At 35.5% G+C, this 17096-nt stretch overlaps 8 protein-coding genes across 8 annotated transcripts; 4 read left to right on the top strand and 4 right to left on the bottom strand.

Moving 5' to 3' along the window:
• Positions 1-146: 146 nt before the first annotated feature.
• B0P05DRAFT_522391 (uncharacterized protein) lies at positions 147-1386 on the bottom strand. Its single transcript, XM_051575958.1, has 4 exons — positions 1232-1386; positions 895-1192; positions 501-845; positions 147-444 (listed from the first exon to the last, which is right to left on the bottom strand). Exons 1-4 carry the CDS (start codon positions 1371-1373, stop codon positions 246-248), a joined length of 984 nt encoding a protein of 327 aa, XP_051439300.1. The 5' UTR covers positions 1374-1386; the 3' UTR covers positions 147-245.
• A 527-nt stretch (positions 1387-1913) lies between these two features.
• B0P05DRAFT_593275 (ribosomal protein L24e-domain-containing protein) lies at positions 1914-2912 on the top strand (the record flags this gene model as incomplete). Its single annotated transcript, XM_051583042.1, has 5 exons — positions 1914-2256; positions 2307-2364; positions 2405-2431; positions 2487-2792; positions 2841-2912. Exons 1-5 carry the CDS (start codon positions 2252-2254, stop codon positions 2910-2912), a joined length of 468 nt encoding a protein of 155 aa, XP_051439299.1. The 5' UTR covers positions 1914-2251.
• Positions 2913-2955: 43 nt separating this feature from the next.
• B0P05DRAFT_582845 (peptidase S8/S53 domain-containing protein) lies at positions 2956-5844 on the bottom strand (the record flags this gene model as incomplete). Its single annotated transcript, XM_051582202.1, has 6 exons — positions 2956-3815; positions 3865-4554; positions 4609-4767; positions 4809-5025; positions 5072-5124; positions 5184-5844. 6 exons carry the CDS (start codon positions 5842-5844, stop codon positions 2956-2958), a joined length of 2640 nt encoding a protein of 879 aa, XP_051439298.1.
• Positions 5845-6460: 616 nt separating this feature from the next.
• B0P05DRAFT_460993 (HSF-type DNA-binding-domain-containing protein) lies at positions 6461-7053 on the bottom strand (the record flags this gene model as incomplete). The annotated part of the gene is made up of 2 exons (XM_051574047.1): positions 6461-6854; positions 6902-7053. The coding sequence occupies 2 exons, from the start codon at positions 7051-7053 to the stop codon at positions 6461-6463; spliced, it is 546 nt and encodes a 181-aa protein (XP_051439297.1).
• Positions 7054-7846: 793 nt separating this feature from the next.
• B0P05DRAFT_460974 (uncharacterized protein) lies at positions 7847-8567 on the bottom strand (the record flags this gene model as incomplete). Its single annotated transcript, XM_051574046.1, has 2 exons — positions 7847-8365; positions 8424-8567. The coding sequence occupies 2 exons, from the start codon at positions 8565-8567 to the stop codon at positions 7847-7849; spliced, it is 663 nt and encodes a 220-aa protein (XP_051439296.1).
• Positions 8568-13469: 4902 nt separating this feature from the next.
• Positions 13470-14795, top strand: B0P05DRAFT_522362 (Anp1-domain-containing protein). Its single transcript, XM_051575957.1, has 2 exons — positions 13470-14319; positions 14371-14795. Exons 1-2 carry the CDS (start codon positions 13483-13485, stop codon positions 14650-14652), a joined length of 1119 nt encoding a protein of 372 aa, XP_051439295.1. The 5' UTR covers positions 13470-13482; the 3' UTR covers positions 14653-14795.
• Positions 14796-15772: 977 nt separating this feature from the next.
• B0P05DRAFT_437550 (uncharacterized protein) lies at positions 15773-15922 on the top strand (the record flags this gene model as incomplete). Its single annotated transcript, XM_051573722.1, has 1 exon — positions 15773-15922. A coding segment is annotated over one exon (150 nt), but the record flags the coding sequence as incomplete, so codon positions are not given.
• On the top strand, positions 15907-17059 carry B0P05DRAFT_94591 (uncharacterized protein). Its single transcript, XM_051583906.1, has 6 exons — positions 15907-15935; positions 15988-16427; positions 16484-16533; positions 16588-16619; positions 16665-16773; positions 16823-17059. Exons 2-6 carry the CDS (start codon positions 16139-16141, stop codon positions 16991-16993), a joined length of 651 nt encoding a protein of 216 aa, XP_051439293.1. The 5' UTR covers positions 15907-15935; positions 15988-16138; the 3' UTR covers positions 16994-17059.
• The last annotated feature ends 37 nt before the right edge of the window (positions 17060-17096 follow it).

The following is a 17096-nucleotide window of genomic DNA, read 5'->3' as shown; positions in this document are numbered from 1 at the left end:
TATATCTTGCTATTTATACCCAATTTCAAAGGAGCGACAAGATTTAGGCCAACTCCGGAAATCAACAGATAGCGAATTTATTATCGCCTGTTGATAAGAAATGAGCCAATAAAATAGCTTATTTCATTGATTAAATCAACGATTGGTTTACATATGAAAGAAAGTTTTATGGCTATTGTTTATTTGATAAGATATGACACTATTGATGTTCCCATCAGCATTGACTGGCTAACTTTCATCTTATCTTAGTGAGAAGGGATTCCTGCATTATAAACACCCACAGCAATACAAAGACCTGCTAATGTAGCACCCGTGACTAAGACAAGCACTTCTTTAGCATAATCTACTTTGTACCAACTAACACGACTAGCATTGGGTTCAGCTACACAATAGTAAGCATACATAGGGAAAGCAATAGCATAAATAAATTGAAAAATCACCCAGCTAAACAGAAAAAAAAGGAGGTCGTCAGTTCATGGCATAATACAACAAATTCTTACAGATAGAAATGATTGCTAAAAGTAACTAAAGCATTTCCGACAGCATGAAGTGTTGCAGCAATATACAAAACTTTGATATTCAAATGAGGAGGCGCCATCATGACTTGTTTCATCTTTCTGTTATGATCTTGTTCATCATCATCTGTGACCAAAGTACCAACACTGGCTTGTTTGTAGTTTGATTTGTTGTGGTAGTACAATCTTCCTAAATCAATGGCCAATGCAAAATCAGTAGCCAATCCTTGAAACTTGAAAAAGAGTGCATCTAGTGGCCAAGGTACAATAATCACAATAAACATAGTGATGAGTAGATAGATAAAACAGATAAACACAAATTTGCGTTCCCTAAACAGAATATATAAGCTAAAGTTGTCTGTTATATAAGGTAATTTACAAGAGAGATTTTTGACGAAGAAAGATGTGTGACATAAGAGCAATTTCAAACAAATTGTGATAGACACCAAATGAAGCCCAAATTCTGCCTGCATTCATAAGAGCAAAAGTAAAAGTAGCAACAAAGGTAGCGATTAAATAGAGCATAATGAGAGTATTGAAAGGGCCAATGGTCTTTTGATTAGCAGGTTGTTTAGGCAAAAAGACATAGATGATGTGGTATAGAGTATATAGTGTTGACACTGCAACAGTGACAACAGAAAAAATAGTTGTTGCATTAAAGGCATCATCGTCATAATCTAATCATGTTAGTTAGACTACATAACTTTGTACGTTACCTTCAATATGAGTAATCCAAGTTGGAATATTAAACAATTTGCTGTAAGCTCTTTCAGGTGCATTAGGGATTTCTGACATCCATTTTGCCTCAACACCGTATAAGGCTAATAGTAAGACTGACATAAAATACTGGAGAACCATACTTTTCTTTCAGAATAAAATGAAATATAAGACAGAAAAAAAAAACTAACCTCATCTTTTATACTTTTCAGTTTGCATAATGGCCGATGATTGTACCTTACATATATATGATACAACACGCTCATGTTTCAATTGTCACATAATCTCCCCTTCTTCCTATACATATCGTCTATTGTATGTAAAACATAGTATGGTACTCATGATAGATAACTCTGACAAAGCACTCATGTAGACTTCTATCTACCAATACAGGCATTGTATTCGGTACAATTTAAGGAGGAAGAAAAAAAAAAGAGAGTTTGATTACAACCAAGGCTTATATCGTACTGAAAAGCCTAGACAGAAAATGAATCTTCATCGTACGACATATAAAGAGTTATTAAACATGCATATGGAGTCGTTGGTAAAATAGATATTCAAACTAGTTCATGTTCAGGCCTCCTTGAGCTAGTTTGCTCAGCTTAAAGAAACCAAGCAATCGTTTCTCTTACAAAATTTAAGCAAAAGGGTCAAATTTAGAACTCGTTTAAGGTCAATTATCATATAAAACAATAATTTTGTTCTAATTAGAGGTGTAGTCTCGAATGATTTAGTGCTGATTACAAGAGAGGGAAATCGAAAATTGCATTTGCCACAGATAGGGGAGATGAAAAACCTCGGTAAAACTCCTTTTGTGATCTATACGTGCAACATCGGTAAACAATTGATCAATAAGCATATGAAAAAGTATCATTCATGCAACTTGGATTATATCCGGACCGGAATAAATGTACTCCGGTATGCGATAGATTGACTTCTTTAAGCCTAAAGAGCTCAAATGAATCCCATATGAAAAGTCAGAAGGGTGCATCATATAAACACTCCTTTTTGCAGCTAGAATGAAGTAAGATCCATGCATCCATCCGTCAGCAACTAAGCCATCGTATCATGTAGGCTTGAAATTTGTTCCTTCTCTGGTCACAAGATCTACCCTGCCAAGGGTAAAACTTACGTTCGTGTTGACAGCAGGTAACTAAAATAAATGTAATAAGCATGATGAACTAACATGTGTTTATAGAGTAAGTAAAACATAAATTAGGTTCATGACGAATGTATATTCAACATCTTCAATAGACTTTCCGTTTCATCAACGGTAAGGCTGCCTCTTACTTCCTTCAACGTTTGAACCCCCGTAAGATCAGATGGACTGTTATCTACCGTCGCTTGAACAAAAAGGGCATCACCGAAGAAGTTCAAAAGAAGCGTTCTCGCCGTACTGTCAAGCACGAACGTGCTGTTGTTGGTGCCTCTTGGGATGCTATCCGTGCTAAGCGTAATCAAAAGCCCGATGCCCGTGCTGCTGCTCGTCAAGCTGCTATCACCAAGTCCAAGGAAGCCAAGAAAGCTGCTGCTGCTGCTAAGAAGGCCGCTAATCCTGCTGTAAGTTGATCTATATATGTGTGTATGTATGTTCTAATTTATGTCTAGGGTTCTCAACCTAAGGTTAGCAAGCAACAAGCCAAGGGTTTCGCTCCTAAGGCTGCTGCCACCTCTCGTTAAGTTATTTGTATGTATGAATAAAAAAAGAAAAGGAAAAGTAGTTTTATTGTGTAATTTCGATGGGACCTGAAGTTTGAATCATCCAGTCGTCTTTCTTCTTGATATCACCAAACATACGTAACGCAGACCATCGAATTTGATATGTACCTGGCTGAATCATAAGAGGCACAGCATTGATCTGGTCATCTTTAAATAGTTGACCTTTCCAGGGATTGAGTTCTGGAATAGAAAATGCATTTAAAGACCGTTCTGCATAATCATAGCTAGCCACGATATAGCCAACATGGGCCTCTTGTTTGTCAATCACATCAATCATCAATTGACGAGAAGGCGTTGTTAATCGGAAATCAATCAAAGGTGCCGTTGTATTGTCAGAAAGTATGAAATGATAGGTCTCTTTGTTAGAATAGACATGGCCTTGTTGGTCTTTGATGTTTAGTTTGGATGTATCTAATGTTGGAAGTCGATAAAGACTGCCAAGTACACCAAAATAAGGTACATGGACAGAAGCATTTGCATTTCCAGATGTAGGATTGAATTGAACAAAACCGCCATACATGACTTGTTCGTTTTCATTAAAATCTGTTGGTAACTGAACAGAAACAGTAATCTGCTTCGATTCTCCTGGTTGCAATGAAATTGTGCTAGCACTGAGTTTGACAGTAGCAGTTGTTGTGTTTGTGTAGAATTTATCGCTGTCATAAGAAACTAATTCAAACTTGGTATTGTTGTGACCATAGGGAGAAACAGAGGCTGCTATCTGACTCGTAATACTGTATGCAACAGACTCAGAACCAGTATTGGTGATTTGAAGTGTGTGTGATTTATAAATATCCAAAGAAGTATCATTAAAACTAATATGTGCTGGTGATACATGTAGAGGTTCTTTAAGAGCATCATAGGCTAATATATCATTAAATGAGTATCAATGGTAACTATGCATATTCTTTACCTTGAACTAGGCCAGCACCTTGACGAAGAGGAGAGTCAAGTATGCCTTTTTGCTTGTATGCATCCAGTGGCTTACCATAATTCTGTATTTTGTCATGTATAATGGAAACGTTTTGGCCTTGAGATGCTTCTTTTAATAAAGCAACCACACCAGCAATGTAAGGAGAAGACATGGAAGTACCGCTCTTTTCACCCCATCCACCAAGATAACGAGGCAAAGTCGAATATACATTACCCCCTACAGCAGCAATGGAGGGCTTCATATGCAGTTCATTGGTGGGACCAATACTTGAAAAATCAGCAATTGTATGGGCTGTGGCTGATTCAAAAGCGAAAGCATTTCGTTCAAAATGGATATCCACTGCCCTTTCGTCATGAAGAACAGACATGAGTTGACGACCACTGGCAGAAGAAATGGTAGCAATAGGGATTGGTGTATCCAAATAAGGAGCCCGAGGAATCTCTCGAGAAAGGGTATTAAAGTAAATAAGGCCAATGGCACCTTTTTCTGCTACAAGTTTGGCTTGTTCTGTCATCATACACGAACCTTGCTTTACAAGAGCTATTTTGCCATTGAGATCAAGTGCACTGATATCATCTGCTTTACACGCTGATAAAGACTCAAAATTACCACCTATTACAACGCTTGCATCTGGAATTTCCTTGTCGGATTCAGGGGCAACTTGATAAGCTATAACAAACATAAATATCATAGTCACAAAAGAACTTGTATGTTACAGCTTACAGTAAGGGCCTAGTGTCTTGTTAGATGTCTTGACAGAAAACAAACTTCCTAAAAAGTTTGCGTTACTGACAGCTGCAATGGATAGAGCATCATGTGCAGCTGCAGGATCTGTGACCGAAAAAGCACCATTTCTTCCAGCATTGCCATTTGAAATAATCACTGTTATAGTCAGTTTTTTGTATCCATTATGCTATTTTTACCAGAAATGCCTTGTTTTACTAGCTGTTGAGCAAAAGCTGCATGAGGTTCTTCTGACCAAGGAGCACCACCACTTCCCATACTCATGTTAATTACATCGCATTTTGCTTTTTGTGCTTCAATCATAGCTTTCATAACAATCTCCGAAGTAGTGCCTTCATTGCAGCCAAAGACTCGCCAAACGCCAAGAGAAGCATTTGGTGCAACACCAACAAAACCCTATATATATCTGTATTAAAATGCTTGTGTACCTTGATATACTTACTTTAGATGTATCATTACCAATAATGATACCAGCAACATGCGTGCCATGTCCATCTATCATAAATTGTGTTACAATCTATATTTATTTTTACAGAAATTGTATATAGACTTACTTGCGTTGTCACTTTGTTTTGTACAGTTATCAAGAGGTGGGGTATCTGGGTCAGGTAAAGTATTGTTTGATGAGTGAGGTTCAAAATGATCACCGACCAAATCAGCACCAAAAGCTATTTTATAGCCAGGTCCAAATCCTCCACCCAGGGCAGGGTGAAGATAGTCTACGCCCGTATCAATGATACAGACTTTAATGTCTTTTCCAGAAAGACCAAGTTCTTTATGAATTCGTTCTACTTGTGTTGAGTGATGATCTTGTACTGTTTGAGTGATATTGGGGTCAATTTGACTGAAATAAGCATTGTAAGTGGATTCAGGTCGAGCAATATAGGTGACTGGATAGACAGTAACAATATCTTGGTGATCAACAAGCGTTTGTAAAAAGTTTTCGTGGTCTCCGCTATTCATATGAACAGAATGTACACTGTTACTATTACTATGGTATAAAGGTTCGCTTATCGTAGCATCAAATGACTGTAAAATAGCAACAAAATCGCCATCATCATTGTTGTGAGCTCTATTGTATTCGACTAAATAACGTCCGGGTATAACATGCTTGGCGGATTGTTTTGCAAGTCTATATTTCGGGTGCTTCACATATGCTGCGCTAACGACTGATAATGCACTAGCAATAAAAAGTAACAAATTTCGACTTTTCATTGTGCGTACAAAGGAGAAAGAAAAGAAGAAATAACAAGTCTATTTTAGACAACTTGTAATAAATTACTCTTGTACTACACTCGAATGATCGGAACTAGCGGAAGAACAATTCGCTTTATTTTTCCTCCTTGTTTTTTTGTCTTTTTTCTCTCTTTCTCTCAATTGAAAGTATAGGTGCATAATAAACATATAGATAGATAAAATAGTTGGGCATAAATAACATATAAAAGAAACAATAACATAAAATTATCCATTCATCATGTTTGGTCCGAGATTGGATGGTTGCGTATTGTTGATTGTTGCTCTCGTAGGTGTAGGTGAAGTAAGGATATTATGGAGACCAACAAGTTGAGAATGGCGCTGCATACTGTTGTTTGAGAAATATGAATTATTTTCCCCTTCTGAGGAGAATAACATGGTAGGACTGGGGCTGGGTGGCAATGTATTTCCAAATGAAGGTCGAGCTTGAGTCAAGATTAGTGGTTGGTGAGTTGCTGGCTGGGTTGTTGGTGTATGATGTGTAGTGACAAAAATAGGTGGTGTAATATGATGTTTATTAGAATCATCCAAGTTTAATTTTTTATATTCTAAATCGAGTTCCTGAGGTAATCGACCTTTATAAAAAAAAAAAAATAAGTAACCCACAATATAAAAATGCTAAATTACCTCCATTTTGCTGTGCTATATATTCCATGGCATGTTTGACTAATTTTTGCTGTTGTTCTTGCTTTTGCTTTGTTTCATGCAGTTCTTTAAAGACTTGGCTGAAATTATCATATAAATGATTAATTTGTTGCAGCATGTCAGTCTGAGATACCTGCAGCATGGCTATATGTGCTTGTAAGTCGGTCTCACGTCGTACAGTATCAGACTCCATCGTTTTGCGCTTAATTTCGTCTAGTAAGTCAGGACGATCGCGCAAGAATTTGGTATGAGAGAATTCCCATATTTGATTCTCTGCTAGTGTTCGATGACCACGTGGGGATTTGTTGACCTTATGGAATCCATACCTTTTATTGCGTTGGTTTGTTTTTGTTATTGTTATTGTTTGACTTACATGTTTAATTGTCTGACAAAACTACTAAAATTATTATGCTTAAAATGCTTCGGTAATACATCTCGAGAAAACTCCATGATATTGCATACAATAAAACTACTGCCTGTATAATTCCAAGCAATCAAATGTTGAAACTGATTATCAATCACCATACTATATAAAATGAGACAAAAGCGGCAAAATGGTATATATTTACTTAAATAGCTTGTGAACAAATGTGTTTGACTTTTGTGTAGATTGAACAATTAAAGTATTTTGTTGACTTGGTATCATATATGCTTCTGCTGAGAGTGGTGGATTCATAATAAAAAAGAATGAGTGGAACAAGAAAGAAAAAGAAGAAAAGAAGGAGAGATAATGACATGTTGATAATCATGGTTATTTTGTTAGTTCAAATCGCGTCACAATAGAAGACTGGGAATCTATCAAGTTTTCTATGAAGACACAAGCAAGAATCACTGGAAAAACAACAAAACAGCATACGTTTAAACTCAGTTTATTACTACACTATTAGATCTTGGATTCATTACTGAATTTAGCGACTACTTTGGCATATGATTGACGTTCATTAATGGCCTGAAGACCTTGAGGAATTTCCTCAAACTTATAAATCTTGCCGTAAAGTGCAGGTTGAATTTTGCCAGATTCAAATAAATCAAACAATGCTTGCCAAACTTCGGGAATACGCTCTGGTTCATTCTTGGTATAAGCACCCCAATGTAAGCCACTATAAAGAAATCAATTGACTTGTCACTATACGCAACAACTTACACTGCAGAAATGTTCTTTAGCAATAAGCGGTTTGTAGGGATCTTTTCAATTGTGCCCTGAGCAAAGCCAATAACAAGAATACGTCCATTCCAGGCAGTACATTTTGTGCTATCATTGCATTAATGATCTATTTTTGATTTTCATTGTTTTTTTTTTTTTTTTTTTTTTTTTTTTTTACCTTGCTTCCACTAAACCAACAGGATCATAGACTACATCAGCACCGTGGCCTTGAGTTACTTTCTTGACTTGTTCAGTCCAATCTTTATCGCGATAATTAATAGCAAAATCAGCACCAAATCGCTTTGCCATCTCAAGTTTTTCAGCTGAACCAGCAGTTGCAATGACTTTAGCACCTAATGCCTTGGCTATTTGAACAGCAGCAATACCAACACCACCAGCAGCAGCATGGACTAAACAATATTCTCCTTGCTTTAATTTAGCGCGCAAAACAAGTGCAGCGTAACTAGTAGGGTAAGTCACGTAGAGACCAGCAGCTTGTTGAAAACTAAAGTTCTTAGGCATGTGAAGCACGTTAAGAGCAGGTACATTGATCACCTCTGCAAATGAATAACCAGATCCAAATACTCGGTCACCAGCTTTAAATTTAGGCACAGTTGACTTGAGCACAATACCACTGAATTCACCTCCGGGAACAAAGGGGAAAGGTGGTTTGATTTGATATTTGCCTTGAATCTATATAGATATAAACTTATTAGATACAGTTGCATAATATGGATATTTTTTTTTTTACCATTAACGTGTCGAAAAAGTTTAAACCAGCAGATTTGACTTGTATTTGTAGCTCACCTTGCTTGGGTTCGTTAGGTAATGGCACATCCTTGATAACAAGTTCTTCGGGGCCCTTGAGCCATTTTTCGACAATATAAGCTTTCATCTTCTAAATAGAGTGAGAAAAAAATTAGTGAAAAATATATCGCTCATAGTTTAAATAATCAAATAAATTTCAACCCAGAGTTTATGCTGAGATAATCTGCATTCACAAGCTTTTTTTTTATTGTGGGGTACACCAAATACGCTCACTTGGTTATGTATGGTAGCGCCAAAATGATTCTTTTCGTTTTGAGCACAAATAGAGTCAACATATTAAAAGTATACATACTTTGCGGTCACTAAATAACTTTTGATTCCATTTGGCACACTTAACGTGCTTTGGTTCCTCAATTTGTGCCTTTCTCGAGTATCGAGCTTATAATACGATCTTAGTTTATAAACTAACTTCCCTAACAACTCATTTTTGAGCGTAATAACACCAACAGAGGATTGGCACCCCACTGTAGGCGCGAGTGTTTTTCAAAATAAACCATTATTCCTGCCTTCTAATCTCCTCCTTTTGAGTTTCTTATGTTTGAGCATACATAAAAGAACATATTTATGCAAAAATACAGCAAGTTTTGAAAAAGTGAGAAAATCGTCATTTTGCCTATACTATTTGCAGATCTTTATTTCTCATTATTTTGCAATTTGTGAACGATAGAGACGTTGCAGATATAGCGTGTCTTAGTACGAATTGTTTCTCTAAGTCTATAAAGCACACTCAATGTGTCGCATTTGCAAAAGCACTATAAAAGATGTATACTACAGCTCAAAAACAGAAAATACGTTTTTGAAGGATAGCTCACTATCTTGCTATTCAACATGCTGCGTTTTTTGCACCATTCAATGCGCCTTATTTATATATACCAGTTTTGTTAATACACTTTTTCGATAGCTCTTCGTTTATAGACACTTTTAGTCCATCATCTCTTTTATGTTTTGGATGAAAAAAAAAATAAAGTCATCGTATAAATGGAAACTAGTGTATGTGAAGCAAAGTGACTAGCCATATAAAACATCTTCAAAATAATGCTTTTGTGGAAGCATTCAGCACGATTATATGAGTCTTATATAATCCCAATAAAATAGCCGTCATCTGGGCTACCCTTTAATATGTCCTAAAAAAGACATGTTGAGTTTTTCGTTCGTTGCTCCTGAGAGTCAGTACTTTTTATATCTTGTCTTGTTCAATGCTACAGATGGCAATACCAGTACCACAAGTAAAGGACATCATTCCAAAATGTCTTCAATTACTTGGCACTTGACACAATTGCTGATACCTAAGAGATACAACCTTCCACAAGGGATTATAGCAAAATATGGACCACCACCAAGAGTGACCAGACCAACTTACTAAAAAGTTCTTTAGACGAAAGAAAGGTGAATTTCTAAAATCCTTCATGAACATACTAAATCAAACTCAGGCTTTTTTAGGGGACACTCCACTTATGCCAAGCTTTATAAATACAATCCTATATGACAGTACCATCCAATCCTATCTAAATATTAAAGCTATTTTAAGTGAATGTAAGCTATACTAGTGGCCTCTAAAATGATTGAGAAAAGGTTGATACAGTAAGCGATTTTTCAATAAACGACAAAAGTTCAATATTAAGAAAAAAAAAAAGCCTAAAAGCTCTTAGCTGCATTTTTTCTTGTTAATTTTATCCATCCAAGGCCATAAATGGTATAAATGCAATGATATGTTTACTATCTGAATTCCGAGTAATGCTTCCATCTTTTTCTTGCTCATTAGTATTTTTGGTGTTCGAATTTGACACTTATTGTGCGAGTTTGTGAGAAATGAGAATATTTTGGGTTGTATATTTTTGCATAAAAGAACATCTTTGGATAAAATACTCGAGGAATTTAACATATATTAGAAATATTCTGAAAACATGGGTCGGTTGAAGCTGGCTTAACTTGCTAAAATGACTTCTGAACTGTTGCAATTATCATCGTGTCAATTTTGAATAATCGTAGTGTCATTTAAATAAAATTCTAGAAGGCGTGTTTTTTTTTGTAAAGTAGTATGATCACTTTTTCCTTTTCCGTCAAACAGATATCACCTGAATTTCAAATGACAGTTTTGAATATGGATAATGCCAAGCCCGTATATGACGCAGCATCTCTACAACTTTAAGAGCCTAGAAGTTGTCATCGTTTGAAATTTCTTCTCTCGAATCTATTAGATCACTTGTATAGCAGTAGTGTGCAGTCAACAGGCAATCGGCTTCTTAAAAGATTACGCATGGCTACATCTATCTCATTCTAGTTTCTTTTGTGCTCATCATTTTTCAATTTTATAGCATATTCCTACGATATTGGCCTTCTCCTCTTTCAAACTTTTTTTATATTACTACGTTTTTAACATAGTATCTGCTGTACTACAGCATAATGACTAATCGATACATGTCTTCTATAGACTAAAGTCAAACTCATCCAAACGTTTGAATAAACGTATTGATTCTGAGAGGCTAATTGGTCTTGGCATTTCATAAAGAAAAAGAAGATAAACAAGACTATCTGTCAGTTGACATCATTTACACCAATGACCAACCTTTAAAGTTTGTCGATTTTCTTCAGATAACAAACAAACCACAATTCATTCTTTTATTTTTAGCTCACAAGCATTTGATATTTATAGTTTTTTTTTTTGTTTAGTAAATAACGATGAAAGGTTTGTTCATTGTTGCAAGTGCAGTTGACCAATGAGGCATTGAAAACATAATCCTTTGTTATGTACCTCAAAACATCCAATTTTTTTCTACACCCGTCTATAATATCTTCAATGAACGATGCTACACATGAGAAAAATAAGGGGGTAAATTGCAAAATAATAGTTGAATAATAAATATGATGACACAAGCAGAAAGCCAACAATTACAGTTGCAAACTTCATTTACTCAATCGGCTATCTGGAATCCTACACTTGACTTCAAATCTCCTTTTGATATATCTCCTATTCTCCCAATTTACCTGTATATCAATAGTCTCACCACATCCCTCCACGATATATATCTTTATTTTGATTAATTTTATAATTGAGATCTATTACGAATACTTTATATACACTCGAATTATAAAAGCAGAGCAATAGTAAAACCATAGGAGGTTTATAATAACAACAAAATAACTACAGTGTTCAACAATCAATCCATCCGTAAGAGTGTTGATCAAAGTATTTCTTTGAGTCAAGATGATACCAACCATTCATAAGCTTAATGAAAAAAGCTTCAATTCTTCTTCTACACTCTCACTGTCGTCATCATCAGGAGGATTAGCATCCGTATCATCATCAGCCACAGCGTATTTGCTTTGTTTGTCTGAAAGATGTGTATTTTGATCATTTTAGCAGAATTCTCAATGTTATCTTTAACAACTCATTAAAGAATTCAAGGGAATTAGCTCGGTCATTCAGCTCTCCAATACAGCTTGAAAATACGATTGCATTTTGTAATAGAGTGCATCTGAACTAGAATAGTCAGTTTCAGCGGGTATTAAAAGAGGTTTACTCTTCTGCAGATATAGAGATGCCTAACACACCTTTCTAAAAGAAAAAACTTCAATAGATATGTTAAGAATCCTTTTTCTTTGCAAAATTATAGTTCTAGTTTGACAAAGAAAAGAAAACAAAAAATCAAGCTCTACTTGTCACTCATAATATATCATGCTGTGCTCAATTCTCAGTCCCTCTCTGAGCTCCAGATTCAATCTCCAAAGTAAGTAACTGATCTAGTCTTTCAGTGTAGTCGTCTCATCCGATGGCTTCTTGATTGGTTACTTTATGATTGTTTCTCTCCCTGTTCCTTGCATCTGGAACAAGCGTTAAACAGAGCCCATACTGTTGACTGTTTACAGATTCACAACAAACTACAAATGTTACAACCAGTTGAAGGCTCCTTCTTTCCTTCCTTTTGAACAAGCTCCCAGTTCTCTTTTGTTCCATTGGCTGTTCCCTCCTCGTAACTTCATACAATTATTCTGTTCCTTTCCCTTCTGCCTTTACTTTTTGTCCTGAAAGGGGTTTTTAGTTTCTTTAACCGTATTCATCGTACTACACAGAAACCTGAGATTGAAAAATAGACTCAAAAACTTGAGACTGAAAAAAGCTGGTTTTTCTAGAAATATTCTTGCTCAGGTTTTACTTGTCTTTTTTCTTAATTGAGTCTTGGCTCCAATATGACTCAAACTGATACTCAAAGTAAACTACAATAAGTTATCTGTTTTATGAGTTGAAGACGACTGGAACTGAAACCAAGTGTCAATGTTTATATTGATCACTTGCACTAATGATTTGTTTTAAGCGTTGAGCAGTAGAAAGATGTTCATTTGTAATGGATAAAGAGCACATATATATATACGTGTGTGTGTCTTTTGCTAAAAGAATCCCATCAAGAAAGAGGCTTTAGATATCCATACCTCCTTTCTTAGTTTTTTTTTCTGAGCCTCATTAAAGAATTCTGATCAAGCGCCACGCTCTGAGAATATATTTTTTTCTGTTATGGAAGTAAATCATTTTGACTATCAAAGTTAGATAAGGCATTCAAAGGCTTATTAACACAAACACTTGTAAAGAAATTGATCTGAAACAACGCTTTATCTCAATACATTGTTCAACTATCTAGAAAAAAGGCATATTTCGAGAACAATTGTGTTCGTATCAACTAAATCACATAGATTCATTAAAAAAAACTCGTTTAGAAATAAACTTAATTGGTCTAGAATAAACACAAAATCGTATGCCTTTTTAACACAGCCGTATACCCGCATGTCTCTGGCTGTAAAAGAAGAAACACCCTATCGCCCAATAAAAGTAGCCCAATGGCGCTAAAAATAGGAATTGATCTACGTCTAAAAAAAATTTTAAAAAAGAAATGGAACATTACTATTTGTGCCTTTTTTATCTCCTTTATAAAATACAAATTATTATTTTGTAACCTTTTTCTTTCTTTCTTTACACAAAAAAAAAAAAAATGATACTTGCAGAAAAGACAGCCAACATGTATACAGCTCCTCTGAGAGGAAACAAGCGACTTGTTGTGCTTATATTGGCTATTCTGTCGTTTATCGTCCTCTCATTTTTTACATTTTCAAGTTCCTCTTCATTCAGTCTAAATGGTTCCTGTGGTGCAAGTGGCCGAACTATCCGTACATTAAGTGAAGCTGTTGCTTTCAGCAGCACTAGTTCCAACAGCAACAATAGAGGCGGTCAAGCCAAATTCATTAACCTGAATGATTTAGAAGCCACAGCCAACGCAAAAGAACAACAAGAACATGTCTTAATTCTGACTCCTTTGAAAAATGCAGAAGTTTATTTACCTAGATACTTTGAACTTATTGACCGGTTGTCCTATCCCAAGGATTTAATCACAGTCGCATTCCTTGTGTCTGATACCACCGATAAAACTGTGTCCATTCTAAAGCAAAAGGCAGACGAATTCTTAAACCGCCAAGACCCCTCTCAACGTTACCATGAAATTGCCATTTATGAAAAGGATTTTAACTTCCAACTGCCCGAGGATAAGAGACATACTTTTGAATTGCAGCCTTTGCGTAGATCGTTTATGGCTCGTTCTCGTAATTATTTGTTGACTGCTGCTCTTCGTGAATATCATTCCTGGGTACTTTGGTTGGATGTGGATGTGATTGAATATCCTAATACTATTCTTGAAGACCTTCAAAGTGTGGATGTTGATGTGGTTGTACCCAACTGTTTATTGGACACAGAGGATGGTTCTTTCTGGGCTTACGATAAAAATAACTGGCAAGAAACTGATAAATCGATTGAAATGCAAAAAGATCTTGACCCTGTAAGTCTTTATTAACCGTTATGATTTGATTAGTAACATGTATATGAATAGGATTATGTCTTGCTTGAAGGTTACTATGAATTCTTAACCAACCGTTATCTCATGGTAGATATGCCTACACATCTTGGTAAATTCAATAAGGTGCCCTTAGATGGTGTTGGTGCTACCTTTACTCTTGTAAAAGCTCAAGTTCATAGAGAAGGTGCCAACTTTCCTCCCTACGTATTCCAACACCAAGTAGAGACTGAAGGCTTTGCTAAAATGGCTAAGGCTATGGGATTCGGTGTCTATGGTTTACCTGGTTATCTCATTTACCATATTCGTAACTCATAATTATTGTACTTATTTCTCTTAATTTACACCTTAATAATAATAATAATACTAGTAATCATGCTTTTAATACAAAATCCTATAGATCCGTTTCACAAAAAAAAAAAACTCATAGAGAGGAGAGGGGAGGAGGGTAAACACAGTGCTTCTAATGTCAATTGGATCCACCTGTACTAATACTTCATTGGCTAAATCATGAGTAACATTTCTTAAGCATTTGCACTATTACTAGGGAGCCAATATAAAAATTAACATATAGAGATATACGAAAGCACGAGCTATAACTTGAAATAGTTCTTGTATCCCCTTCCACTTATTAAAAAATACGTTTGAGAGTACAAATCATCTTTAGTATCATGCGGTTTATATTTGATAAGCCCATTCTTTCTGAATGCAATGCCTATTATGCTTTTTGCCGATATTTGTCATTCAAGCAAGACATGTGAGCTTTTCATTAGTGTCCTTATTCAAGCATAGTTGGTTATATCAAGTCACTTGGATCCACAAAATATTATGTAATCGATCAACAAATGTCCATGGTAAACAAAAAAAAAAAAAAAAAAAATTCAGTACTCGTATTTCGTCTCAAGTATAGATAATAAAAAAAAAGCCTTGTTGATATATTCAAATGATAGATAACCATTATCTTCAGCAGTTCACAATGGCTTTCAAATGCCTTTTTTTTTTTGCTAACAATACCTAGTTTTTATACTCATGGCCATTATGGCTAAAATCGTTTTTTTTTTATTTGATTTCAAGTACATGCTTCTTAATAGCACAAGACTTTTTTTTTTTTTTGGATGTTCTCAAAAGTTTATCCGATTTGGTACAACTACTCTCTCTTTCTCTCCTTTGCATTTACATTCAATTTAACTCCACAAAACTTTCCTTCATCTATTTCTCATTATATTACTTTTCGAAAAGAATGTTATGTATCTCATTTCTCCTTATCTTTTGAGTATTGAAGCATTATTCAAGCAAATAAATCATTCCTGGTGAGAAGCATTTAAACCCAGTCTTTATACGTTTTTTTTTCTTTCCAACATGGTTATCTTGATTAATGGAACAAGGCATGCATGGTAATATTGACCAATATCTTTGCTTTTAGTTGACTTGAACTAGTGCTTCTTGTATAAGAGGTCACCGCGTTAAAAAGTGCAACCACAATGACCGAGATCTTATTCCTATTGTAAAAAGAGGAAGACAAGTTACTCAATGTAACCATTGTCGTGATTTAAGAAAGACCAATCAATCGCATGTAAAATGTACTTGTGCTATTGCAAATAGTAAGTCCATATATCATTATCATTCTTCTACTTTGACTGATACAGACATAAGGTCCAAATCCTATCAATGGCTGTTTATGCGAAGTCATATTGATATGTAATTGTGTCCCTTATCATTTACAAGAAGTCAAAGAATCGTCATAAAAAAAAATACAAATGCCGCCCTTTTTTTCTCTTTTTCTTTTTCCTTTCTTCTGTTTCTTATGGATACTTCCAATTCACCATTGATAACAGCTCTATATGGACACTTAGAAGCCAGTATTTATCTTGTACAGGTTGCCCTTAAACTTGAATGGACTATTTTTAGTCGCCTGTTGACAGGTTTAATGGTATTGACTTTTAGTTATATCGTCTATATCTTGATCACCTTAAAAGACGGACGCCACCCACTTGTCATTTGGGAAAAACTCGGGAAACCAGTTGTCAAGATATTCCGACCTTGGACATTTGCCCGCTTATTAAATAACAGTGACCCTTATGCTAGTTCAATTGGTAAGATCAAAAAGTACATAAGGAGGAATTTGATCCTATCCATGCGGGGAGTATAGATATGCGCGTCTCCACTTTTTCACGTGGATTTTGTACGGCTATTATGCGGGTAAGCTATCAAAGCCAAAAAAAAAAAAGAAACAACCCACTGAATTATACATAGGATCATCATAGCACACATCATACACAAAAAGGGTAAGCAGAAGCATATTTGTGTAGAAGGCTCATCCTATCTATCAGTATTCACCCAACTGCATTGGCTACATTTGCAGAAACAATAGGTGGTTTGGCTTTGTTGAGTAATTTGAGAAAGAAAGACAAGGCCATCTTAACATCAATAAAAATGGAAGTAAGTTGTTCTTTTCAGTAGTATGGTTTTTGTTGATTTCTTTTGCTAGTACAAAAAAAAGGCACGCGGCTTATTGACTGCTTCTTCGGACTATACACTTCCGAGTGATTTGGCAGAAGGACGCCATGATATTATAACTCAAGTAGTAGTCAAAGACCGTATGTTAGATACAGTAGCTATAGGCTATCTTGTGTGGTGCGTAGAGATTAAAAACGAATAAATACATGTTTGTATACAAACAAGATGAAACACTACCAGTTTATACATATTCAAGAAAAGTGCCTTTCTCTCTCTCTCTCTTTTTTTCCTCCTTAATTTTCTCT

This window comes from Gilbertella persicaria, assembly GCF_025201335.1.
Source record: "Gilbertella persicaria strain CBS 190.32 chromosome Unknown B0P05scaffold_2, whole genome shotgun sequence".
NCBI classification, from domain to species: domain Eukaryota; kingdom Fungi; phylum Mucoromycota; class Mucoromycetes; order Mucorales; family Choanephoraceae; genus Gilbertella; species Gilbertella persicaria.
The sequence above is the reverse complement of the archived record's forward strand: the minus strand, read 5'-3'. Positions and strand labels throughout refer to the sequence as shown.

Excerpts from the sequence above, each read along its gene's own strand:
- B0P05DRAFT_522391 (XM_051575958.1), bottom strand. The coding sequence starts at position 1,373 with ATGGTTCTCCAGTATTTTATGTCAGTCTTACTATTAGCCTTATACGGT. Across the intron at positions 846-894 it reads CTTCGTCAAAAATCTCTCTT|GGAACGCAAATTTGTGTTTA; the intron begins GTAAATTACCTT and ends TATTCTGTTTAG. Across the intron at positions 445-500 it reads TTTAGCAATCATTTCTATCT|CTGGGTGATTTTTCAATTTA; the intron begins GTAAGAATTTGT and ends TTTTCTGTTTAG.
- B0P05DRAFT_522362 (XM_051575957.1), top strand. The coding sequence starts at position 13,483 with ATGATACTTGCAGAAAAGACAGCCAACATGTATACAGCTCCTCTGAGA. Across the intron at positions 14,320-14,370 it reads TGCAAAAAGATCTTGACCCT|GATTATGTCTTGCTTGAAGG; the intron begins GTAAGTCTTTAT and ends GTATATGAATAG.
- B0P05DRAFT_94591 (XM_051583906.1), top strand. The coding sequence starts at position 16,139 with ATGGATACTTCCAATTCACCATTGATAACAGCTCTATATGGACACTTA. Across the intron at positions 16,534-16,587 it reads TTTGTACGGCTATTATGCGG|GATCATCATAGCACACATCA; the intron begins GTAAGCTATCAA and ends AATTATACATAG. Across the intron at positions 16,620-16,664 it reads ACACATCATACACAAAAAGG|TATTCACCCAACTGCATTGG; the intron begins GTAAGCAGAAGC and ends CCTATCTATCAG.